This window comes from Pan troglodytes, chromosome 1 (genome assembly GCF_028858775.2).
Source record: "Pan troglodytes isolate AG18354 chromosome 1, NHGRI_mPanTro3-v2.0_pri, whole genome shotgun sequence".
NCBI lineage: Eukaryota > Metazoa > Chordata > Mammalia > Primates > Hominidae > Pan > Pan troglodytes.
Window position 1 is genome coordinate 221,445,824 of NC_072398.2, and position 26,260 is coordinate 221,472,083.

Here is a 26,260-nt window from a genome sequence, read left to right on the forward strand (position 1 = left end):
AACAACTGATACAAACATAGATATAAATATATAGATAACAGGCATGAACAAACTTAGAGTAAATGAATCTAAAAAGCAGATTTTTTTTTTGAGACGGAGTCTTGCCCTGTTGCCCAGGCTGGAGTACAATGGCGTGATCTCAGATCACTGTAAACTCCGCCTCCCAGGTTCAAACGATTCTCCTGCCTCAGCCTCCTGAGTAACTGGGATTACAGGCGTCCGCCACCACGCCCAGCTAATTTTTGTATTTTTAGTAGAGACGGAGTTTCACCACATTGGCCAGGCTGGTCTTGAACTCCTGACCTCGTGATTTGCCCGTCTCAGCCTCCCAAAGTGCTGGTATTACTGGCATGAGCCACCACACCCAGTCCGGAGATAGTTTTTAAATGTTTATGTTTCATCTAAGTATGCAGTATGCAGTATAACTTATTTTTTTTTGAGACAGAGTCTCGTTCTGTCGCCCAGGCTGGAGTGCAGCAGCACGATCTCAGCTCACTGCAACCTCCACCTCCCGGGTTCAAGAGATTCTCCTGCCTCAGCCTCCTGAGTAGCTGGGACTACAGGTGCCTGCCACCACACCCGGCTAATTTTTGTATTTTTAGTAGAGGCGGGGTTTCACCATGTTGGCCAAGCTGGTCTCGAACTCCACACCTGCCTCAGCCTCCCTAAGTGCTGGGACTGTAAACAGGCATGAGCCACCGTTCCTGGCCATAACTTTCTGATTGTATTTTTGTTAGGCTAACATTAAAATTAGTTTGCATCCCTGATACCAAACTGGTTGGAAGGGAAGTAGAGCTGCAGAAAATTAAAGAAAAATTGGTATAAGATAAAACTTCTACAATGCATCATTCACAAGTGAATAGCGAGAACTAACTACACATGTATATTCTTGGTTCACCACGAAATCCTTTTAAACAAATACCTACCATTTCCCCAAAACAAACAGAGTAATTATGGTAAGGCCTTGTTAGTGTTCAGGCAGTATGCGTGAAATACATTTACTGCCCTGGAGTCACCTCTAAAGAATCTCCAAGCCGAATCTGTGCTGCTGGGATAAAGCTGCCTAATGCACCAGCCTCCAGTGTGCTGTGTAATGACATCCGCGCTAATGGAGATGAGCTCGGCTTCATGGAGGTTCGACTCCTGAGAATGGATCTTAAAGGTGAGGCACGGCAGCTCAGGAGAAAGTCGATTTAATTTGTTTAACATCATAAAAAGGGACATTTCCACATGGACAGCAAGGACATGAATATCATGTGTGTATGGCAGAATTATAAACGCATTTTTGGCGAAATTCAATAAAGCTGATTCCGCTGCAGAAGGTCAGCAATTTACTATAAAAAATGATATGATTGCAATTTTTAATATAACCCATGTATTTGCTGCAAGATGCTCTAGAAGATTGTGTAATGTAACCATTCGACCTCTCCACAGGAGCAGAGGTCACCCTATTTACCCTTTATTGTCTTGATAAAAGCGTCCATACAGAACAACAAAGTCAACGGCATTTACTTTAGAGCCACACTCAAGCCCAAGACTTCCTCTTCTCACACACAAGAATGGGGCTCAGGATGAAAGCCCTCATGGAAGGCAGCAGGAAAAACTCCAAATTAAATTCACTTCCTATGTAGCAAAATAATTACTGAAATGTATATGAAAAGGTATAGATGAACTAAGTAACCTCTGTAGTCATTCTAGATTTCATTTTCTATAATGTGATTCTTCAAGGGGAGAGCACAGGCACAGACTACACACTGAAATTCAACTCAGTGATGACAGAGACCCTGCTCCTCAAATTGGGTGGGCTTCCATATGTCTCATAAGCCCATGTTTACACTTTTTGAGGAAATGACTTAGGTTACCATGAAAATTAAATGGGCAAATGTATGTGTGAATGCTTTTAAGCTGTAAAGCAAAATACACATGCCAGTGGCTATTATACAGTCTGTACCGTATCATCTCAGGCTTGCCTGTAAATTAAAACATCTGTATTACTAGTAGCTTCTACAGCCTCATCACCAAGTTCTCTAAGGGTGTGGACCATTTATGTCCCCAGTGCACTTAGCATAGCACTTGGCAAACAGCAGATGAGGAATGCTTGGTGAACAGAGCTGAACTTGGTCACAGCTGACATGGACAATTCTAGACTGGGAGAATAGAACTTTTATTTTCCATGGTGTCTCCAGATGGAAGCTATAAAATGTCACTCTCATTTTCACTCACTACTGCAGGAGTTCCTAGATCAAATCAAGCTCCTTTCCTGCCTTGGAGTCTTTGAGAGCTTGCTGTCCTTTCTGCCCGGGCATTCTCATTCTTCACAGAACCACTTATCATTCTTCTGGTCTCAGCAACCTTCCCAATGCAAACCTACCCCACCCTCTCCATTATTCTCTCTCACAGCACCTTGCTTATCTGTATTTTGCTTGTTTGTTCATATTTCTGTGGAGTCTGCTTCCACCCCAGGCCTCTGTTTGTTTTATGTAAATGGTAACATTACATCCTCACTCCCAGGGCCAGCACCATGCCTTGTAAGATATATGCACTCAATAAATACTTGTTGGATGGAAAGATGGATGGATGGATGGATGGGTGGTGGATGAATGAATAGTAAAAATCTTTCCAAATAAGGTACTAAGATCTTCCAAAGAACAGTGCTATTTTATGTTATTTCTGTTATTTTCTATTATTTCTGCCTGTTACAGGTTGAGCATCCCTGATCCAAAAATCTGAAATCCAAAATAATCCAAAATCTGAAACGTTTTGAGTGCCAACATGACATTCAAAGGAAATGCTCATTGGAGGATTTTGGAATAGGGATGTTCAACCAACACAATATTCTGCAAATATTCCAAAATCTGAAAAAAATCCAAACTGAAACATTTCTGGTCCCAAGCATTTTGGATCGGAGATACTTAACCTTTATTTCTATTTCAGCACTGTGTCTCCTCTTTTCAGGACTGCCTAAAGGAGAGCCTTTGATTGGGAAAAAAAAAATGTAAGTAAATATGAGAAATAGACTCAAAGAGGACATCATGGAGCTCCATATTTATTCTCTTTCAATTACATTCTGTGCAAATTATCTTCACGTGAAAGTTACACCGATTTTTCTAGCTGCCTCTTCTTCAAATTCAACCTGTGTTCTTTCGGCCAAGACCCCAAATTTTGCAATTAGAATAATTTAATTCACAATTCCACGTGTGACTTATAAAGCTGGGGAGAGTATGGCTTTGTTCTTTAGCTTCATAGGTTTACTACTGTCAGTGTTAAAATATTTTTCTTACAGCTTAAAGCCAAAAACAGACTGAAAAAGAGTCCCATTCCTATGCACTTTCAGTTTCACTGAAAAGATGACATTTACGTGGTTGTGATATTTAATTTATCACAGAGGGTCATGATTTTTTTTTTCCTGAAATACCATGATATAGTAAACTTCAACTTCATGAATGAAAGCCTCTGCAACCATTTAACAATCTGAAAATCCACACAAAATTTAAGACCACCATATTACTAAAGACAATCTACTCAACAATCTAATTACAGAAAGATTACTTTAAAGGGCTTTAAAACTAAAAAGAATAATTAACAGTAAGAGATTAGAGCATGCCCAAGTCCTCTGTCTGATGAGAGGGGAGAGTTCTGAGGAGATCAGCTCCTATCAGGATGTTGAAGAAACTGAACAGGTATGTTTGAAGTTGGAAGGGAAACATTAGTAGAGTTGTTCAATTCTCAGAACAATTGAAATGTAAGTCAGCTTGCCCCATCACTCTGTTTACTGAGGAGCATTAGTGAGTTACCTTTACTTCAAAAACGGAAAGAAGATCAAGCTGTGGAATGACCAACCTAGCAAGCCTATCTATAGTTAAAAATAAATTTAAAATAGAAGCACACCATCACATACAAAGATAAGAATACTCCATATTCATACAGTTACAGATACACTAATTCATACACCACCCCCCAACAGATAAACTTAGATTTTTAAAAGACATCAGCTCAAAAGTGTTGAATATAACAATGGATTGGTAAATTAATGAATACTATCCAAAGTTATTTTTAAATCTTTCTAATTACAGTCCAATCAACATAAAATGTTTTTCAGTAGAGATTGCCTTATGTTATACCTTATGTTAAGTTTCAAAAATCCCTGCTTCTAACATTTTCCAACAGTTCCAATAAGCCCGCATATCATGTAGTCCCTTCGGTGGAAACTCTCTTGTCTACCCTTAGCAGATAAATCTCATTAAAACAACTTCCATCCCTAAGAGAGGCCATATAAGAAAGAAAGTTTTCTTTTTGTTTTGTTTTGTTTGTTTGTTTGTTTGTTTTGAGACAGAGTCTCACTCTGTCACCCAGGATGGAGTGCAGTGGCGCGATCTCAGCTCACTGCAACCTCCGCCTCCAGGGTTCAAGCGATTCTCCTGCCTCAGCCTCCCAAGTAGCTGGGATGACAGGCATGCGCCACCACGCCTGGCTAATTTTTTTGTATTTTTAGTAGAGACAGGGTTTCACCACGTTGACCAGACTGGTCACGAACTCCTGACCTCAGGTGATCTGCCTGCCTCAACCTCCCAAAGTGCTGGGATTACAGACGTGAGCCACCGCACCCGGCCAACAAGTTTTCTTAAAATCATCTCGAAAGCCAGTGATGATACAGAATACATCAATATTTATCTCTTGGACAAACTGGAAGTATATCATTACAGTTATTAACAAAGGCCCAAGTCTTCTAAAAAAATAATAGACTAAAAAAGCATAAAAGTATCCTTCTGTCACATATACACAGAAGTCTCCCTTTATCTGTGGTTTTGCTTTTTGCAGTCTCAGTTACCTGAAAATAAGATAATTTGGGAGAGGGGGTGAGCCCATTCACATTACTTTTATGACAGTATATTGTTTTAACTGTTCAATTTTATTATAGTTAACACTGTTAATCTCTTAGTGTACCTAACTTATAAATTAAACTTTACCATAGGTATGCAAGCATAAGAAAAACATAGTACATACAGAGTTCGGTACTAGCCGAGGTTTCAGGCATCCACTGGAGGTCTTGGGACGTCTCCTCCGTGGTTAAGGCGGGGACTAACGCACCCATAATTTGTGCTATATTGCACAAAATGCTTCCCTCCATGGCAGCTAGAGTTCTGGATGGGAATTAGGTACCACCAATTAGGTGCACTCATGGACAATTTGGAAAGTGGAAATGAGGCAGAGGACTGCTGTTCTTGCTGCTTTTGGTTGCTGCAAATATCAGCAGATGGGCAGGCAGGATATTGGAAACACTGAGGTTTCCTATTGTAATGTCCAGTCTCCAGCTTCATGGGGGTCAAGAGCCAATCTTCACAGAAGTAGAAGCCAAGCCCACATTCCAATGTCCTGTCGTTGCTTTTCCAGGTGTCACACAACACTTGCAGTGGGGGCAGCAGCAACTTCTTGGTCCCTGGATCACAGCTGCAAGGACATGCACTTGAGCTCCACAGCTCCAGTGACAGCCTCTTGATTCCCCACTGCTTGATCAGGACAGAGGTAGCACCTACCCTGGCAAATTATCTGGCAGTCATTCCTGAAGGCCTAACCTTGGGTCTACTCTCCTAGCCTTTTCAATAAGTGAGTAAGCGCCTAACCATCTGGTTTTTTTGTTGTTGTAGTAGTTGTTCGTTTTTTGTTTTTTTTGAGATGGAGTCTCACTCTGTCACCCAGGCTGGAGTGCAGTGGCGCAATCTCGGCTCACTGCAACTTCCGCCCCCCGGGTTCACGCCATTCTCCTGCCTCAGCCTCCTGAGCAGCGGGGACTATAGGTGCCCACCACCATGCACGGCTGGGTTTTGTTTTTTTGTTTTTTTTGTTTTTTTAGTAGAGACAGGTTTTCACGGTGTTGGCCAGGATGGTCTCAATCTCCTGACCTTGTGATCTGCCCACCTTGGCCTCCTAAAGTGCTGGGATTATAGGTGTGAGCCACCGCACCCAGCTTTTTTTTTTTTTTTTTTTTTTTTTGGAAACAGAGTCTCGCTCTGTCACCCAGGCTGGAGTGCAATGGCGCAATCTCAGCTCACTGCAACCTCTGCCTCCAGGTTCAGGCAATTCTCCTGCCTCAGCCTCCAAAGTAGCTTGGTTTACAGGTAAGCGTCACCACACCCGGCTAATTTTGTATTTTTAGTAGAGACAGGGTTTCGCCATGTTGGTCAGGCTGGTCTCAAACTCCTGACCTCAAGTCATCCACCTGCCTGGGCCTCCCAAAGTGCTGGGATTACAGGCTTGAGCCACTGCACCTGGCCTAACTGCCTGTATTAAATCCCTCTCTGCTCAAAATTCCTAGAGGTTCCTGATGCACGAATTCTTATAATACAATTACAGCAAACTGACTATAGCCCATTAAGAATATATCTTCTAAGAGAACATATACTATTGATGATTGTTGTCATCAATTAAGCCCTTATTTTGGTGCCAGGCACTCTGCTAAGCACTTTTCATATCATTTTCATTTAATTCTACCCCCCCCCCCATCTTTTTTTTTGAGACGGTGTCTTGCTCTGTCACCCAGGCTACAGTGCAGTGGCACAATCATAGCTCCCTGTAAGCTCAAACTCCAAGGCTCAAGCAATCCTCCTGCCTTAGCCTCTCAAGTAGCTGGAACCACAGGCATGCACCACCACGCCCAGCTAATTTTTAATTTTTTTTGTAGAGACAGGATCTCACTGTGTTGTCTAGGCTGGTCTCAACCCTTCCATCTAAAGCAATCCTTCTGTCTCAGTCTCCCAAAGTGTTGGGATTACAGGCTTGAGCCACCACACCCAGCCAATTTTCATTTAATTCTTACAAGAATCTTTTGCAGTAAATATTATCATTAATCCCATTTTACAGATAAAGAAACCAATGTACCACGAAGTTAAGTATTTTATGCAGGACCACACAGCTAAAGAGTGGTGAAGCTGGGATTTGAACCCAGATAGTTTATGCACTGTTGCCTCTAAAGCTGAAGTAGTCCAAACATGACCTATTATTTAGTCACTCTTAAGAATATTTCCAAAGTCAAGTGGCTTCATTACTAGAAAATTTGTCACCTTCATCTTCCTATTCTCCAGGCTTAAAATGCTGGTACACTCATACATGACTGGTGAGAATGTAAAATGGTATAACAACTTTCAAAAACAGTTGAGAAGTTTCTTAAAATGTTAAACACACACCTATTATATGATCCAGCCATTCCATCCTAAAGTATGTACCCAAAAGAAATTATATGTCCCTACAAAAACTTATAAATATTGACAGCAGCTTTATTTTTAATATCCAAAATCTGAAAACAACCCAAATGTCCATCAACAGGTAGTATAGCCATATAATGGAATACTATTCAGCAATAAAAAGGAATGAACCACTAGTATATACAACAACATGGCCAAACTTCAAAGTAATTATGCTGAGTGGAAAAGCCAGAACAAAAAAAAGTACACACTGTATAATTCCATTTATATAAATTTCTAGAAAATGCAAACTAGGGCCAGGCACAGTAGTCTGCACCTGTAATCCCAGCACTTTGGGAGGCCAAGGTGGGCAGATCACTTGAGCCCAGGAGATCGAGACCAGCCTGGGCAACATGGTGAAACCCTGTCTCCCCAAAATACAAAAAAATTAGCCGGGTTTGGTGGTGTGTGCCTGTGGCCCAGCTACCTGGGAGGCTGCGATGGGAAGATCACTTGATCCCGGGGAGGTCGAGGCTGCAGTGAACCGTAATCACGCCACTGCACTCCAGCCTAGGTGACAGAGTAAGATCCTGTCTCAGAAAAAGAAAAAGGAAAAAAAAAAAGGCTAATCTATAGTGATAGCAGATCAATGCATACTTGCAAACCAGGATATGGGGGTTGGGGGGACCACAGGAGGAAGGGATTACCAAGGGGTAGGAGGAAACTTTTGGGGATGCTGGGCATGTCCATTATCTTAATTGTGACGATAGTTTCCCAATTATACATATGTCATAACTTTTTAAAACCACACATTAAATATGTGTAGTTTACTGTATGTCAGTTATACCTCAATAAAGCTGCTTAACACAAAAAAGGCAACCCTGAGAGTCATCTTCAGTCCATCCCTTTGCCACACACACCCTCCTGAGCATGGCTTACTCTTTCTTCTGCCATGTCTGTGGTTCTGTCCTTCCTCTCCAGAAAGTACGTGGTATAGTTCAAAGAATCTTGGTCAGAAGACATAGATTCTAGTTCTACTTCTGCCATGTATTAGCTCAACTTAGCCTTTCTAAACCTCAATTTCTTCATCTATGTAAAATGGGAGAAAAGAACCACTCTGAGATTCATTAAATAATGTTTTCATTCATTTAACAAATATTCATTAACCTGCCCACTACATACTAGGGTCATAGCGAAAAAATCAACTAATATTCATTAACCTGCCCACTACATACTAGGGTCATAGTGAAAAAATCAACTATGTGATAGTGTTTTGTAAACTGTAGAACTGTCTACATAAATATGCTGTCATTTCTATTTCCATCTCTACTGCTACCAACCCGGCCCAGATCCTCCACACCTGAAGACGGACTCAGCAGGACCATCTTTGTGGCTGGTCTTATTATTGCCAGGCCAAGTCAGTTTCAATACAGAGCCGAGAGTAAACTTCCTCAGAGTTTCTCTGTGCTCCATGGGCCAGGTGCCGTGGTTCATGTCTGTAATTCCAATGCTTTGGGAAGGCAAGGCAGAAGGATGACTTGAGGCCGAGAGTTTGAGACTGGGAAACACAGTGAGACCCTGTCTCTACAAAAAAATTCACCAGGTGTGGTGGCACGTGCCTGTAGTCCCAGCTACTCGGGAGGCTAAGGCAGAAGGATCGCTTGAGCCCAGAAGTTCAAGGCTTCAGTGAGCTATGATCATGCCATTACATTCCAGCCTAGGCAATACTGTTATATAATATTGGGTCCTAACCCCAGCTCCTCCCTCACTTCCTATCTCACCAGCCTCAATTCTCTTCCCTTCTTTTTCCTCACACGCCAATCCAGTGACTGGCACATGCGTCTCTGCCTGAGCCTCCCCTCACTAACGAAGGCCTTCCTGCTCTTTTCTCTCTGTGCCCACTGCCTCCCTCAATGGCTAGGTCAAAACTGAGCAGGCCAGGAGCAGTGGCTCATGCCTGTAATACCAGCACTTTGAGAGGCCGAGACAGGTGAATCATGAGATCAGGAGTTCAAAACCAGCCTGGCCAAGATGGTAAAACCCCGTCTCTACCAAAAACTACAAAAATTAGCTGGGTGCGGTGGCAGGTCCCTGTAATCCCAGTTACTCGGGAGGCTGAGGCAGATGAATCGCTTGAACTTGGGAAGCAGAAGCTGCAGTGAGTCGAGATTGTGCCATTGCACTCCACCCTGGGCGACAGAGCGAGACTCTGTCTCAAAACAAAAAAAGAAATCAAGAATTTTTCACATAACCAGAATGTCCATCCCTTCAAAATCCAAATCTGTGCTAAATGTTAACGGCAATTTGTTACTCTTTTTCCTCTTATTAACTTCCTTCTACCTATAGTCCATGTTTACCTTAAAAAAGCTTTATCTTCTTTACTATGAAACATAATCCCATGAAATTTAAGCAAGAAAAATATCCCCTATCCTGCTTACCATATGCAAAAATGCTCTGACTTCAGCATGGTGCCAAACCAACACGCGTTCAACAATGTATACGACAAGAATATTCATTGGGCCATTGCTTGAGACAGCAGAAGATAGGAATCAACCTAAATTAGCTCACAAATTTGGGGCTAATTTTTTGTTTGTTTTTGTTTCTATTTTTGAGATGGAGTCTTGCTCTGTCACCCAGGCTGGAGTGCGGTGACACGATCTCGGCTCACTGCAACCTTTGTCTCCCGGGTTAAAGCGATTCTCCTGCCTCAGCCTCGCGAGTAGCTGGGACTACAGGCGCATACCACCACGCCGAGCTAATTTTTTGTATTTTTAGTAGAGACGGGGTTTCACCGTGTTAGCTAGGATGGTCTCAATTTTCTGACCTCGTGATCCTCCCGCCTCTGCCTCCCAAAGTGCTGGGATTATAGGCGTGAGCCACCGCGCCCAGCCGGGACTAGTTTTTAAAAGGATAACACATGCATATAATGGAATATTATGCAGCCACTGAAAAGAATGAAGCAAGTCAGTATGTATCGATGTGGAATGACTGCCGAGATATAACACCAAGTATACGAGTAAAGTGTAGAATATGCTACCACTGTATTTAGAAAGCATTCGTGTTTCTGTGGGGGAGTAATACATATTAACATGCTTTCATGTGGATAGATTATCTCTGGAATGATACATAAGAAACTGTAGCATCCTCTGCAAAAGAGAACGGGTGGGGAACAGGAATGAGAGAATGAGAAGACTTATTTTTTACTGTATATCCTTCTCTACTGTTTGAATTTTTAAGACCATGTATATGCCTTACCTTTTCAAAAAGTAAAAAAAAAAATTTTTTTTACTAATACATGCCAATGTCATTTTGTCACTTTCCTTTTCATTGCAGTATTGTTACAGGCACGCAAGTTTAAGAACAGAATCAGTCATCAGTTGCAGGGAAAACATAAAAGTAACTGGGTAAATCTGAAAGTGCTCCCTCCCCGCAAACTCCTCTGCGCTATTTCCCCATCGCAGGGTGAAGTGGAGGAAACCCCTCAGCTCAGCCTTCTTGGGGCAGCAAGTGCTATCAGCTCCCGCTCTGAATGGGGAAGCCAGGGCATCTCTGTTTCTACAACATTCGGCTGGCCTAGCTGCCGTAGGTCTCGTCCTGGATGCCGAGAAAAATCTGTGGAGTTGAAGACAAGTTTGGATAACAAGGGGAGCGGGAAAATTGATGCGGGGGACCAGTCGGTGTGATGAATAGGCTGGGCCAGAGCAGCAGGTGACGAATATGCAGGTGCAAGACTGGCAGGGAAGGAAGACGGTCCGTTCACAACAGATGGATGGAGATGCTCAATCATCCTCAGGAACAAGCGCGGCTGCCACACAGCCCTGCCTGCTCCGCACGAGCAGCTCCTCGCTCACCTGCAGGGCACGGCCCCGCCCCCAGAGGCTCCGCACTGGACCCACACTAGGGCAGGGCTACGGGAGAAAGAGCAGGAAGTGGGTGCGGAAGATGCCACGCTGCTGCAGGCGGGCCTCTCCGGGACTCACTGCCAGTGGACTCTTCTCATTTTGCCTTCTTCCTCCAGGTTCCAAAACCAAACCCGTTTTGTCTCCCCTGGTAGTTCTCACTCCTGAGAAAGGCTTTTACCGCTAGGGTGACCTGTTTGTCTAGGACCACGGGGCTGTCCACAACATGGGAACTTCAGGGTTGAACCCAGGGCAATTCTGGGCAAACCAGAACCCTTGGTTGTCACCCTACATTTTGCCCACTGTCCTCTCTTATTTCTCTTCCTCTTCAGTCAGTGAGAGAACCCAGATCGGCCTATTTGGTTCACACTTATGACTGAGTCAAATCTGTGTCGGGCATTTGTTTCCTCTGGTCGTCTATAACGAACAGAAAGGTAAGAATCAATAAGACATTCAACTCCTGTCTTTTCTCAGAATGGGGACCTCTTTAAAAAATGTCCAGGATATATTGGCTTCAATGACTCCAACAAATAGAGGAATGAATCTAAATCTTGATGCCACAATCCATGTCTCGTTAACAAAAAATCAGAAGGGCCAGACAGCCCCTCACAGAGCCAATTCTATTCCTTCCAGCTCAGCCGCAGGAGTTTCTGAGGATGAGGAAATGGGCCACACGCAAGCAAGGGGTGGGAGCTGGCAAGATTTCCGTGCCCTCCCCCCAAGCTATCTGCTGGACCCAAGCTCTAGGAAGAAAAGCTTTGTGAAAAGACTTCTGGCTTCACTAAGACACATTAAAGAATTAATTATAAAGTAAAGCTGAAGGAGAAAATTAATTTTAGAAACACAAGAGGTTACAATTTTTTTTTTCCTGGAGATGGGGGAGGAAACACAGTTATTTTCATTTTCATCCTGGGGGCACAAGCTGGGAGCTGTCCAGTCGATAACCTGGCCATCAGAACAAGGTTTGTAATTAAAAGGTCAGTGACCTGGAAAGCCAGGGCCCCACTCCCAGAGCTTCTCAGTAATGACGGAGCTATTAAATTAAGACTGTTATGAAATCAATGCTAAAAAAGCTTTCATGGTAACGAGATTCCATTCAAGGACATGCAAACTACCTCATGAAATAGACGTAAATGATAAAAAAAAGAAAAGTAATAAAAGAGAGTTAAATTGAAATCTGTGTAAGAATTTACTCCCCCTTGAAATATTCTACAGAGAAGCCCTTCACCTCTAGCCCACTACCAAGGTTGGGACCGCCAGGTTTCTTCAAGTTCATTTCCAGCAAGGAAGCGGTTTTGCTACCGGGGTTTCTGCTTCCAGGAACAGTAGAAGGATAAGATCTAGTTTCACCTTTTGGAATGAGAAAGTATGGTGGTGTGTTTTATTTGTTTCATTTGCCTACCCCAACCAGGACCATTTCTTGGATGAGGCAGGAAAAAGCCCTTTACTTAGACACTTGAGAAGGACACAGTAAGTGTGAGCCAACAGCACCCAGGCCCCACTATGCAGGGTTATACAGAAAAATAGATGATGTTTGTCTTTCCTAGAAGCTTGCTTTGCAACAGATATGTTAGAGTAAGTTAACAGACAACTCTATCCCCCTCCCCCACCTCACCCCCCTCACAAACAAGCATCACTATTACCCACCTCATCCTCAGCCTGCCAAACATCTTTGGAAGCAGATTGCCTCCTACATTTTGTGGCTGGATAGGGTGTCAAATCAACACAAGCCTATTGACGACAATTTCCAAGCCTCTAACTTTCTGGACTGATTCTATTGCTGTTTTTACGTTACTCTAACCTCCTGGATTGCAGCCTGCTTAAAGCCCCAGATATGATGCCTGCCTGGCAAGAACTGCTTCTATATATAGACTGGTTCTATGAGGGCTTAAACCCCACACACAGTCCAATTATCTTGATGTGTGGCTGACTCCGCAGTTGATGTGTCATCTGCAGAATCAAGTGGTTGGAAGGAAAACAAAAACATTTATTCTAATACTCTGAAGGTGAGCAGCTGCTTTTTTCTTTCATCCAAAATATTCCCGATAAAAGGAAGAAATGTTGTAAATTACACAAAATGGCAGTACAAACTTCAAAGAAAATGATAAATGATTCTAATAACTTCACGTTTCTCATTAATGGCTCCATGTTCAGAGTTTAAAGCATCCGAAAGAGATCTCAAAACAAAAAACAAAACAAACAAACAAACAGGAAAGACCTTTGCAAACCAATGCTCTTCCATCCCTATACCACTCATTCCCCACTCGCCCTCACCCAGCACCCCCACCAGAAGTCACAGAGCACAACACTTAACCCGTCGGTAACACCGACAGGATGCAGCCCCTGCTCCCAGCTGCGGTTTCACAATGAAACAAACTCAGCTGATGCGCCTCATTTTCCACTGAACTGACATGCACTACAGGGACCTCAATTTCTATATTAAATATTAAATAATATTAAAAGAAAAACAAAATTGGATTTGCCTTTTCAGGAAAGAGATGTTTATTAAAAAAAAGAAAGTCAAGATTATAATTCAAGTCAGTGCTCCACTGCAATTCCCTGAAGTGACATTGCTAGGAAAAGCCAAGACTCCAGGAGCTGAGAGCCCTCCCAGAGCCCATGCTCCAAGCCCAGCACTGCAAGGCTTCTGCAGGGAGTCCAAGAGCACGGGTGCCAGAACCCAGGCCCCTCCTGGTCCAGACGGCCAGCGAGCCAATTTGCTTTCCTTCCACAACTACTGTTAGGGACCCGGTAGATGTTCACCCTCATCCCCATCGGAGACGGTGCCAGGCCGTGCTGAGCACGGAAACCTGACCCTGGAACAGCCCGAAATTTGAAAAGTGAAGTTTAAATCTGCGAAGGGGCTTTTCTTCCCCAGACACCGATCAAACCTTGGAATTCTCTGCCCAGAAAAGGTCCTGCCAGAACCTACTCCATTGGGATTCAACTCGGAAATGGATAATTACTGACTGAAGCAGCATTTTAGAGGATAATGGAGATGGGTGATTAACCTCAGAGATTCCAGGTTTAAGTACAGGATAAACTCACATAGTTCTCTTTAGAGGACGAAGGGCAGGATAGCATCTCAAGGTGCCAGATGCCTAAAATTCTAAAAACTCTAACCCAAATTAGGGGTCAAGAAGGAATTATGTCCACTGTACCAATAAACAGTCACCTTCCAGTCTTTGCTCATGTGCCACCCTCTTAGAGACACTCTGACATTCATGTTGTTTAAGATCACAGTCCAGCCCACACCAACTCTGGCATTCCTCACCCCGGCTCCCTGCTTCATTCATCAGTATCCATGGCGCTCGGCATCTGACATCCGACCTATTTCATTTTCCCATTTGTTAATCGTCTGCCTTCCCTCCATTAGAATTTAAGCTCTGCGAGGGCAGGGATTTTGTCTGTTCGGTTCTCTGCTAAATTCCTGATGGGAGTCCAGGGACAGGGCATAGGGTGCACAATGACTCTTGGATGAATTGATCAGTTGGATTTTTTTTGCTAAAGGAGCAACGAATCATAATTGCACAAAACAGTTTTCTCTCTACAGTAATTATTAGCCAAGTAACTCAAAAGAAGTATTATTTGGTCCAGAGTTTCTCTCTCTCTTTTTTTTTTCACTCCCTCTCCCAGTCAGGGATTTATTAAAATTAAACAGATTAGATGGAGCTCCTGATACTAAAACTGCTCAGCAAAGCCTGCGGTGGGGAAGTGCCGAGCAAACACCAGAGACATTTGTCTCTAAATTGCTCTAAATACCTTCTGCAAATGAAATTCTAACCCAGCTGCGTTTGAGAGAAAATGAGGACTAACTGGTCATTGTCGGTGGAAGAGAAGATCAGGCAGTTATAATATTGCACAATATACTGGAGCTAAGGATCTCTCGGCAACCATAGATTTTGTCTCAGGTTACCCCGGGTAATCAGCTCAGCTTTTAGGCTCAGCTTTCCCCAGCTTCAATGCTTTGATGAGAGAGCTGAAATCCCTAAGCTTTTATGATTAATTACTCCCCATAGGTACACATATTTCAAGGAAAAACTCTTTTATGGCATGATGCTTGTGGAGTGGCGAGGCCAGCCAACACACTCCAAATTTTAATAATCTCCTAATGATGGCGGCGGGGGGCGGCGGGGGGTGCTGGCACAATGCAGCCAGTGAGCAGCCGTGCAGTGCTCCTTACCAACTCTGTCGCAGGGACCCAGCCTTGGGGCTGCCGCGAAGCAGCCGCCTGTGGTGAAATGTTTGGGCTTCTTCTGCCCAAACCCTGTTAGTGCAGCCCCGGGACATGATCGCATGAAGGGACCAATAGTTCCTGCTGCATCCCTTCAGTGGGACATCACAGAGCAGACCTAGGAAATATCACCCACCTATTCCAGCCAAAAATGACTGAAAGCTCAAAACTCAGAATTTCAAGGCTGGCATTCCAGCTCCTTAAGGAAAAAGAGTTTTGCTTTGGGAGGAAGAAAGCTCACTTTTGCCCCTCATGGTATATAAGGATGTGTAAATGACTTCCTAGATTTCTAGAAAATTACATGTATAAAAAATTGAAAAGTCAGGTTTCTTTGTAGTTTTCATTTAACAAAAAAAGAAAAATACCCTAAAGTCCAACAGAACCAGAATAGATTGTCTCTTCAGACAATATTGAATTTGTCAGGGTCCACTTTATCCCTGCTTACAGAAATACCATAAAACCACTAATTTACCGCTTCAATCTGTAAATCGGACTGACCCCAAGCTTGACTTTAACCTGACCTTGTTAGTCATCTCGTTTCCCTCGCCCTTCATTTCTTTCTTCCTCATTCTCTATTGAAGCAGCTGAACTCCTAACCTAAGCTAGTCATCCTGCAGCCAGGGTCACTGACACAGAGCAGACCAAAAACCAGAAGTCCTCCACAGTCTCATCCAATGGGCCGACTCTGCTACTGAATGCTGCCTTTGCCATGATGGACTGGACTAAGTCCTCCGTGCTTAATTACCCGAATCGTGTCATCTTGCCGCTCCATTGTCAGGAAAGAAACCTGCATGCCCCACTGGGGGGTTTGCCTCAGCCCCACTGCCCCATGAGTAGGCAGCTCTAGGAAGTCCTGGCAGCTCAGCACCTGCCTTGCACCGTGGCTTCCATCTGCCCCAGCCCCAGTCCCCCTGCAGGCCGTGCTGCACAGCCCTGTGGAACCTGTACCTTTCTTCTTTAGGAATGCTCTCCTGGTTGCAAGTGGGCTCTGGCGGACCCGGGAATTCTGTAGAAACTTCACTGCCGTGGCAATCTGGTGAGAGAGAGAAAATAAGAGGAGTAAACTTCACTTCAATAGTCTGAATTTCAAGATTAAAAATCCTAGGAGTTTTTCCCAGCTCCACAGAGACAAGCATACTATTGTGGTCAAATTTATAACCAGTTATTTCTTAAACTTAAAATCTACCTAAATGAAAGGCGATGTTGTTTCCCTGTCTTCACTGGCTTCCTGTATCTGAGTCTGTCAAATCTAATCCCTCTGCCGAGCTTCAGGCCTGCGATGATCCTTCCTGTTCCTCCTGATCTCCATTCGAGCTGATTCTTCATACTCCCTGGCAGGTGTGGCCATGCGCACCCATGTCGCCGCCCTTGTGCCCTGTATGCTGTCTTTCTGGAAGGCCTCCCTTTCCTGCCTCCACCTGTCTAAACGTTACCCCACGCGCACGTACACACGCACACACACACACACACATGTTCTCTATCAGCACAGCCCTTTTATAGTCTGTTCTGATTCCTCGAAGCCTTGCCTAAATAAGCAAGCCATCTCTGATCTCCCTATTCTCTTCAATTCTTCAGTGCCTGTACTGTGTACCATATAATTGAAGACATAATTACACCATCTTCTAATGTTCAGCCTGCCTCCCCAACTACGCTGCAAGCAAGTGAAGGGCAGAGACCACGCTCTCTCCAGAGCCTGGCAAAGTGTTGAGGGCGTCCCGGCTGGAAGGGATTATGTCGGAGACAACACCCACTGCCATTCACACTGGCCCCCCTTCTGCACTGGAGCTGAGTTCTGAAGACCCTTCAAAGGGCAAAGTTTGGAGTTTCATGGCTAAAAGCTGACAGATTGACAGATTGTCTACCTGCCTCTGGTAATGAATATTATTTAATGAAATCTTCCTATCTCCACATAAGCCGGGCAGGGGATGGAAGGGGCACCGCTGCAGATATTAACCTTCACGTCACTCAGCACACGCGAAGTGTGTGTTTACGCCTGGCTTGTCTACTTTCCACCCCAGACACAAGCCCTATGGATGGGAAACGCCCACCTGCCCCAGGTAGGAAAGGGGCTGTTTTAAATGACTGCTATTATTCGCCTCATCAAAATCAAAGGAATAATATGGTCTCATGTTACAGATAAAGTCAACAGGCCCTGAGTTCACTCATAAGTTGTTGAAAGAAAAAATTTCTAAGGCTAGATGTAAGGAAGTTTTCTAAGATCCTTCAAACTAAGGGAAGCAGTCAAACAGAAAGTACTGTGACTGTAAGTGAAATACAAGTTACAAATCATCTCCTTCCCCATATTTTATATGAATGTAATCCTGAGACCAGACAGACTTTTGGGGAACAAAAGATATGCGGATAAACCAAAGAAAAAAAGCCAGGGAAAAGCCTGTATTCATTTTCCCTGCAACCCCTCCGTGGGAGGCTTACCTAGACATTCCCCCTGAAGGATGAACTCAGTATCTTGACTTTTCAGGTCTGGGCCTGTCACCGACAGGACATACTAGTGTCCCTTGAGAGCCAAGCCCAGCTCCGCACAGATTATCATCTGTCCTCCAATGCTGCCGACAGTACTAACCACCATCATGAACCACAGTAATAGACCAGTTCTGGACTAAAGAAAAATGAATGCTCGAGATTCTAGAGACCCCAAACGGCATACTCAACCAGATCGCCTCAGGTCACACCAAAATCAAGAGAAATCTAACAAACATCTACAACACTGATGCGTTTTAATGAAGAGATGGGAGAAGGGAAGAAGGAAAAAAGAGAAAAAAGAAAAGGGGATGGGTAGAGGTAGGAAAGGTGGGGAGAAGAAGGCAACAGTACACAAGGAGCTATAACAGGAGAGAGGGGGGAAAAGGAGAGAGGAGAAATGGGAGACAAGGAGAAAAACCAACGGAAGCGAGGCCCCTGCTCTGGAAAGAGAATGAACAGGTACCCAGTCACTGGCCCCCAGGGTCAGCGCCAGTCTGCACAGCTCAGATGGCGTGGGGATAGTTGTTCTTCACCTGGAGAAAAAAATACACCTTCAACACACAAGAAAATTACACTATTCGTATCATGCGGTAGTCTGCATGCTGTGTGTGATACATGTACCAGGTGTCAGCGGAAATGTGGATGAACAGGTCTTAAGCAGAAGATGCTAATAGTACAGCTCCTATCATTTACCCATAGAAACAGAAACCTTTCCTTCATCCTTCCAAAATTTTCCATGACAGAGAAAGAAAACAGAATCCCACCACTGGAACACACAGGTTTCACCTTGCTTTTTTAATATAGTCCTTGGTATATGCATTTCTGGTCAGAGAGCAAAGTTCTGATGGGTTTAATGGTGCACTCAATGCAGTGCTTGGCGCATTCCATCAATTTTTTTTTAAAAAATGCATCTCTTATTTCTTTAAATACATTAATCAGCCTAGTGTAGGCAAAACGGATCCATCGGACAATGCAATAAACATGAATTATCATCTATCCAACACGCATAATGGCTTAAAAATACATAATAGCAGGTGTAGTTTAAATGATTAGTTATTACACCTGTGGTGGGTCTGATTCAATTGGGAAAAATCATCTTTAATAGGTTAAAAGGTTTAGATCACCATGCTTTCCTTAAAGTGGCTGCAGAGAGGGAATGATGGAGTGCTCTGTCATTAGTAATTCATTTAAGAAGAACGTGGGGGATATAGCAAAGAACAGCATAAACGAGCGAATCCAATTTAAACATCAGGTAAAGTAGAAAACACCTTTTAAAAAAGCAAGATAAATGAATTTGGAAGGGAGATGAAATTGACGTATTTATTTTAACGGGAATTTGACAAAGTCCCGGCACGCTTCAAACTTGCAAAAATATGAACAATTTCTTTTAAAGTTTCCATTCACTAATTTCAAGTCATATAAAATAATACTGCCAAACACCTACATAAAGTATATTTGGGGCTTGTTTATGTTCCTCTTGATCTTTGTCTGAAAATGCAGGCGACAGGCAAATCACATATTTAACAGCATCGACATCACTACACTAGATGCAAAAATATAAAGCACTCAAATAGCCCCAACCTAATGTGCTGAATAAGAAAGACACCCTGAGAAGTGGCTACATGTAAGTGTGAACATATGAAAACCTCTCTCCTCTTTTCACTAATTATTTCTTCAGTTACTCTTGACTCTTCTCCCTCCCTCCCCGCAAGGAACTGGCACTACAAAATGGGGGAAAGGACCTGTCCAATCTAGAATTTTATAGCCCCATGATTCATACATCGACGGGAGAAGATTTTGCAAAACTCTTTACCCATAATGCTAACATCTTCACACACTAAATAACTGACAGGGCGCTCGGTTTGTGCCTTTCACCCACCTATTGTTGGGCACTTTTCATTAATTTCATGAAGCAATTCAACTGACTTTCCTCTGCAGAGGCCCAACACACACAACACGCTTTTGTTGGATTCGATGATGGGGTGCCTGCAGCCTGTCCTGTATTATCGTTTGATTTTCTAATTAGAAGATGAATGTGACTATTCATGGGTTATATTTGTGCCCAACTAAATTACATAAATTCAGGCCAAATCTTCCGCCTCAATGTCAAAGATGTAAAACGGAGACAGGAACTTTATTGCACATGTTGTGGGAGTGCAGCAAGCCAGGGAGAATTCTGGCACTAAGCTGCTGATGCCGCCGTCGAAGCTGCTTGCTGGTGAGCCTGTGATAAATATGGAATCAGCGTTCCTTTCCCTTCCTCTTGCACTGAGTTCTTAATGAGTGCACCTCGAATTACCAATAGCTAGTTTAATCAAAATAAAGACGACAAACTCCGAAGAAAACAGACCAGTTTCTCCCCCACCACCCGTCCCTCTGACCCTACCTTCTGTCCCCTTCTCCACCCAAAGCAAAATAAAACAACCCTGCCACCACCAACTCCACAATTTTGGGGAAATTTCATAATTTTCACTATGTGTCACTTAGAGATAAAACTGAGGTGCAAGGAAGAGGAGTAAATTCTTGTCTTTGCAGTCTCACAACAATGGTTACACCGGAGTCACTGGAGTCACTGTCAGCAACTTGGAAAAAAGCGGGGGGGACTTCAGGTTGAAAAACACCTTTAGATCCAAGATGACTGGCCAATTGAGAGAGATTTGTATTTGAGAGAGCAGGATTTGTAACTGTATAAATCAATGGAATACAGTATACTCAGGGGTTATCTACTATGAACTATGCGCTGTTAAATGCATTGTGTAGGGTAAGTAATCCCCAGTGAGAAGAACTGAGGTTCCTGACAGTCCTCACCAAAGAGATGCTTCCTATGTGTTTTCCACTCTCCTACAAAAGACCTGCACATTGTAATCTTCAGAATACACACTTTATTTTCTGCACGAGGGGGACAGGAGGACAGAGCCTGCCTAATAATGAACCTGGGGTTTGAGGGAGCCTTAGCACTTTGCACCTGACATGTAAACCTGATGCATTGTCTCCAGTGACACTTATTTGGAATGCCACCAATTCCAGCACTCCTGTGTACTACATACACATCTATCTCCTAAGATGTGAGCATTCATTAGCCATCTTAAAATATTAAAAATATTCAAAAATTAATGACACTAACAACCAAAGCCAAGTCCTTTTAACCCAGAGAGATCACAACTAGAGGGCAAAAGAAAATGACCAATATAATCTACGGGCCCGAAACCCCATTCCAGCGCCGCACTGCTCCACGTGCGCTGCTCAGAAGATTAAATTGCCTGTGAAAGGTTCCTACGTTCATACTCTAAAGTAGATACCCAGAATCCTGTTAACAAGCGTTAGACCAAAGCCAACTCGAGTTTTAACAAGGACTGACTTAAAAAGCCAGGCACTGCCAAGAATGAGAGAACCCTCTTCAAACAGAAATGCTGCATTTTAGTAAGAAATCAGTACTCTGTCAGGAGTTCCTTGACAAATATGGTCATCGGCGGCACAGGGAAATAGTTGCAAAGCAGCTGTTAATCAGAGAAACACATCGTAGAACGCTGATGCTAGCACTCGTGAAAAAATGCAACGGGCTAATTATGAAGCTATATATCTCACTAAAGAGGCCGTGTTCCTTGAGATTCCAGGCAGACCACTCTCGGATCCAGGGTCCTAGGACAACATAATTCTGGTTTTCTACATGCAGGCTCCTCTCTGATCTACCATTCACAATGCCGGGCTCCCTGTTCTTTCTCAAGTCTACACGCTCTCTTTCTAGCTAGGGAACAGGCTGGGGAGGGAAGGAAGCAGCGGCAACCACAAGCCACATTCCACGAACATATCCAAAAGGTGACATATCCTAAACCAGAGTAGAAGAAAAATCTATAAGTATGCAAAAGAAAGGAAGCGTCGGAATCGTCATTCTCAGTGTGGCAGGAGGGCAAATGTGTGTGAGCCTCAATCCAGGATTTCCCCAGCTGCCAAAATGAAAAGAAAGACTAAAAAAGCAGCAGGAATAAACAAAAACTAGAGGCAGTTCTGTGTGCAACCTCAAAGGGAGAAAGAAAGCTTCCAGAAAGCTGCTCTCAGAGTGTGACTGCAACTCAGGGACGCCAAGGGCCCAATAGCCAGGTAAGAGGGGAAAGTTAATATGCAGAGGAAGGCTCGGTCAGCCAAAATTCAATACGCGCCTCTGCAAGGACAAGGAGGAACAGGCTCCCCGAAACCAGACTAGTGGGAGTGGGGGGGAGGGGCCTGCACACTCAGAGTAAAACCACTGGAATGGCAAGAGGGGAATAACCTTGAGGTGGACGAGCCCGCAGGCGGCAGAAGCGCAGAGCCAAAGTGCCCCCTAGCCGGAGCCGGCGGAGGCGCAGGCCGGGGCGGCCGCTCCGCTAACTCGCACAGCCCAAATTAAGTGTTTTCACTCAGGGAAAATGAAATGTTTTGCAAGATGAAACAGAATGAAAATTGAGGTTTTAGGTAATTACTAGTTGGCATTTACATATCACGGGCTGGTTCAACACCTATTCATTTTCCTCTTTTATTTTCAATTTTTAAAAATTGCTCATTAAAAATGAACAGATGACAGTGACAGGAATTTTTTTTGTACTCTTTCCCCTTCTCTGAGGGTTACAAAACCAAGAGGCAATTTTAGCCCATTTATCTATAATTAACACACACACAAAGGTATGTTTCATGTACATTAAGGGAGGAAAGGAGAAGGGAAAGTCAACAAAAGCCAGGAAGTTCAACAATAAAGACAGTGAGTTGTACTCAGGTAGCCTCCTGCACCTGGGTAAGGAGCTGGCTAGCAAGTGCCCTGGCACTCAAGGAGTTAAAGGAAAGAGCCTCTCTTTCGACTTGGAATTTCCTGGGTTTTGTCACTGTGTCCTTCCCATTGTTGATTTGGGTTACAACACTATACTAATTAAGCTTGTGGGCCCTAATTTCCTTTGTTTTACTTTACTTTCCTCTGTCCTTTTGTTTTTCACATTAAAGAAATAAAATTCCGCTGGTAGAAGTGCACAGGAGTTGACATGATAGAACAGAATATATTTTAAGGCTATTGTGTAAATCTGTATTTAGGGAATTCTAAAGCATGCATTATTGACCCTAGTCTCTCTTAAAACTCATTGATATATGTAGTAAAAGCCTTTATGAAAAGTGGCAACTTCACATGCGCAAAAACTACCTTTCAAAGTGAAATATCTCTGCCATTTATTTTTTTTTCCCTTGGCCTTAGTTAAAAATATTGCATGAACTGCTTGCCAGAATGTCATTGTTTTGTTATTTGATTAAAGTAGTTCTTCCAGAAATGTATATTGAAATAAAAAGCATCTTAAACCACCACGCACTATTTAATGTCAAGGGACAGTGATCTTAGGGACGTAAGGGTGACTTTGGAGAGGTGTCCGTGTCCAGCCGAGGACTCTGGGTGCCAACTTCCAGCCCAAAGGGCGCTGGTGCAGTGGAGCAGCACAGCTTGAAAAGCAGAGCTGCTGATGCAGCGGGCGACGGTCACCACGCCACAGAAGGAGCTGTGGAGTACACACCGGCCTGGAAGAAATGAAACCCTTGCTTGTGGGTTGGGAAGATCAAAGTTCCTTTTTAGGAAAGGTTGAGAAGGAAAAGGGTTTTTCTCCTTCAGGGAGAAAGAAAAGCAAATTTAAATGCCTTGTCCCCACGCATCCCCACCTGAATTTAGATAGCAGCCCCTCTAATTTTTGATGCAACCAACAAAGCAGTTACCCAAAGAGGGGAGAAAAAAAGGATGACATTTGCCTTTTCCCTGGCTTTGAAATGCAACTGGCAGCAAATTGTTTGAAGTCCTGTTTAGAGAAGAAACTGTAATAGCCTTCATACTGAAAAGAGGAGGAAAATGCCATTATACACGGATCACGGTAGCAGTGACCTCAGCAGAGAAGGCAAACGAGCTGGCTGCAAGTTGGAGGTTTGGCCAGCGTGCCAGGAACGGAAATAAAAGGTTTATGTGCCAGAGACGAGTGGCAAGAGCTGGGTGCTCGATCCCAAGAGATACCAAGGAAAGACAAGTAGTTCAATTCCTTAACATGATGTTTTTCAACAGCTCCTTGACTGCTCCTTCTTCCAGTATCCCCTGGTTTTATATTTTCAATATTCCTCTAATTTCCCTGCACTGTTAAAGAGGAAGCAGAGAGCACCCAGGCTTCGTGTTGTAAAATTAATGAAGGTGTCAAGCTGTTGAGTTAAATCACTCTAAAGGAATGTAATGACTCAGTGTCCAAGATGCTCCCTGAGAGAACTGTGAGCTCACACAGTGACGGTGGCGGGTGACTCCAACACTAAAAATATGTGGCACACAGTCCCCAGCACCTCCCTAATGATACCACTGCCTCTATTTCCTAGTCTCTTTCTCTCCACCACTGGTTGAATTTCATGCTTTCTGAAAGGTATTTCTCCTAACCTCCAGTAGCTTCAGATGCTCAGCAGATGAAACCCTGCTTCAGCTTCCACTTCTTTTGAAGTTTGGCCAGATGGAGATTGGTGAAGCTCTCTAGTCATGCACTATTGAACTGCGGGATGATTAGGAAGGAGACGAAGAAAGGTTGTGTCATGGACAATGGCAACCTCAAACATTAAGGCATCACTGGGGGTCAGCTACTGAATAGGTGACCACCAGCTGGTGCAAGGCAGGATCCCCCTCAAGGGCTTAGGGCCACCTGCCCTAAGGGCAAGAAGATGGGCTCCTGAATTCCAAGGAAGATAAGCTCTGGACCAAAAAATTATGTGTACCATCAACCCACACTCTGCACAAAACTAAAGCCTTCAAGGAGTCTTTAAAAGGCACTTCTAGGCCAAGCACAGTGGCTCACGCTTGTAATCCCAACACTTTGGGAGGCCGAGGCGAGTGGACCAGTTGAGGCCAGGAGTTTGAGAAGAGCCTGGCCAACATGGCGAAACCCCATCTCCACTAAAAAAATACAAAAATTAGCCAGGTGTGGTGGTGCGTAGTCTCAGCTACTAGGGTGGCTGAGGCACGAGAATTACTTGAACCTGGGAGGCAGAGGTTGCAATGAACCAAGATCGCACCACTGCACTCCAGCCTGGGTGACAGAGTGAGACTCTGTCTTGGAAACAAACAAACAAAAAAATAAATAAATAAAAGGCAATTCTACCAAACACCCCATAAGAAAATTAGAGAATGACCTAATGCTAAAAAATAAATTTGAATACAAAAAAAAAGAACTACTCATAGCCTAGAATGAGTTCAAATTTAGAAACAAATTTTTTCTTTTTTTTTTTTTTTGAGACAGAGTCTCGCTCTGTCACCAGGCTGGAGTGCAGTGGCGCGATCTCGGCTCACTGCAAACTCCACCGCCCGGGTTCAAGCAATTCTTGTGCCTCAGCCTCCCGAGTAGCTGGGACTATAGGCACATGCCACCACACCCAGCTAATTTTTGTATTTTTAGTAGAGACAGGGTTTCACCATGTTGGCAAGGATGGTCTCAATCTCCTGATCTCGTGATCTGCCAGTTTCGGCCTCCCAAAGTGTGGGATTACAGGCGTGAGCCACCATGCCTGGCCCACAAATTTTCTTTTTTTTTTTTTTTTTTTTTTTTTTGAGACAGAGTCTCGCTCTATCACCCAGGCTGGAGTAAAGTGGTACAATCTTGGCACTGCAACCTCTGCCTCCTGGGTTCAAGTGATTCTCCTGTCTCAGCCTCCTGAGTAGCTGGGACTACAGGCACATGCCACCACGCTTGGCTAATTTTTCTATTTTTAGTAGAGACAAGGTTTCACCATGTTGGCCAGGCGGGTCTCGAACTCCTAACCTCAAGTGATCTGCCCACCTCAGCCTCCGAAAGTGCTGGGATTTACAGGTGTGGGCCACCGCGCCCAGCCTAAGAATTTTCTTTAGACCCACCAGAAAACAGAAGAAAGTCAACAATCAAGATCTGCTACTAACGGGATGCCACCAAGTCCTAGATCCTGCTACAGGCTGAGCATCCCTAATCTGAAAATCCAAAATCCAAAATGCTCCAAAATCCAGAACTTTTTGAGTGCCAACATGACAGTCAAAGGTCATGCTCAAAGGAAATGCTCACTGGAGCATTTCGGATTTGGGATTTTCAGATTTGAGATGCTCAACCAGTATTATATACATATTCCAAAATCTGAAAAAATCCAAAATCCAACACTTTTGGTCCCAAGCATTTGGGATCAAGAATACTCAACCTGTACTACCTTTGATTCTTTTATGGCCTAAACAAAAAAACTAAAGTATGGGTTCCAAAAGTGTAATTCATAATGCAGTCAACTGGCAGACTTAAAAATCTTCAAATTGCACTTTGGGAGGCCAAGGTGGGCAGATGACCTGAGATCAGGAGTTTGAGACCAGCCTGACCAACATGGTGAAACACCGTCTGTAATGAAAATACAAAACTTAGCTGGGCGTGGTGGTTCACACTTGTAATCCCAGTTACTTGGGAAGCTAAGGCAGGAGAATCACTTGAACCCAG

The 26,260-nt window shown here is 43.7% G+C and overlaps 1 protein-coding gene across 8 annotated transcripts in view; it reads right to left on the minus strand.

The window, feature by feature from the left end:
• Positions 1-26,260, minus strand: part of PEX14 (peroxisomal biogenesis factor 14) — a 155,813-nt gene that overhangs the window by 78,199 nt on the left and 51,354 nt on the right. For all 8 annotated transcript variants that reach the window (XM_003949289.5, XM_001162201.7, XM_063786398.1 and 5 more), the window contains one exon: positions 16,260-16,344. In XM_003949289.5, the coding sequence (XP_003949338.1) occupies positions 16,260-16,344 (85 nt within the window). The remainder of the gene's footprint in view (positions 1-16,259; positions 16,345-26,260) is intronic.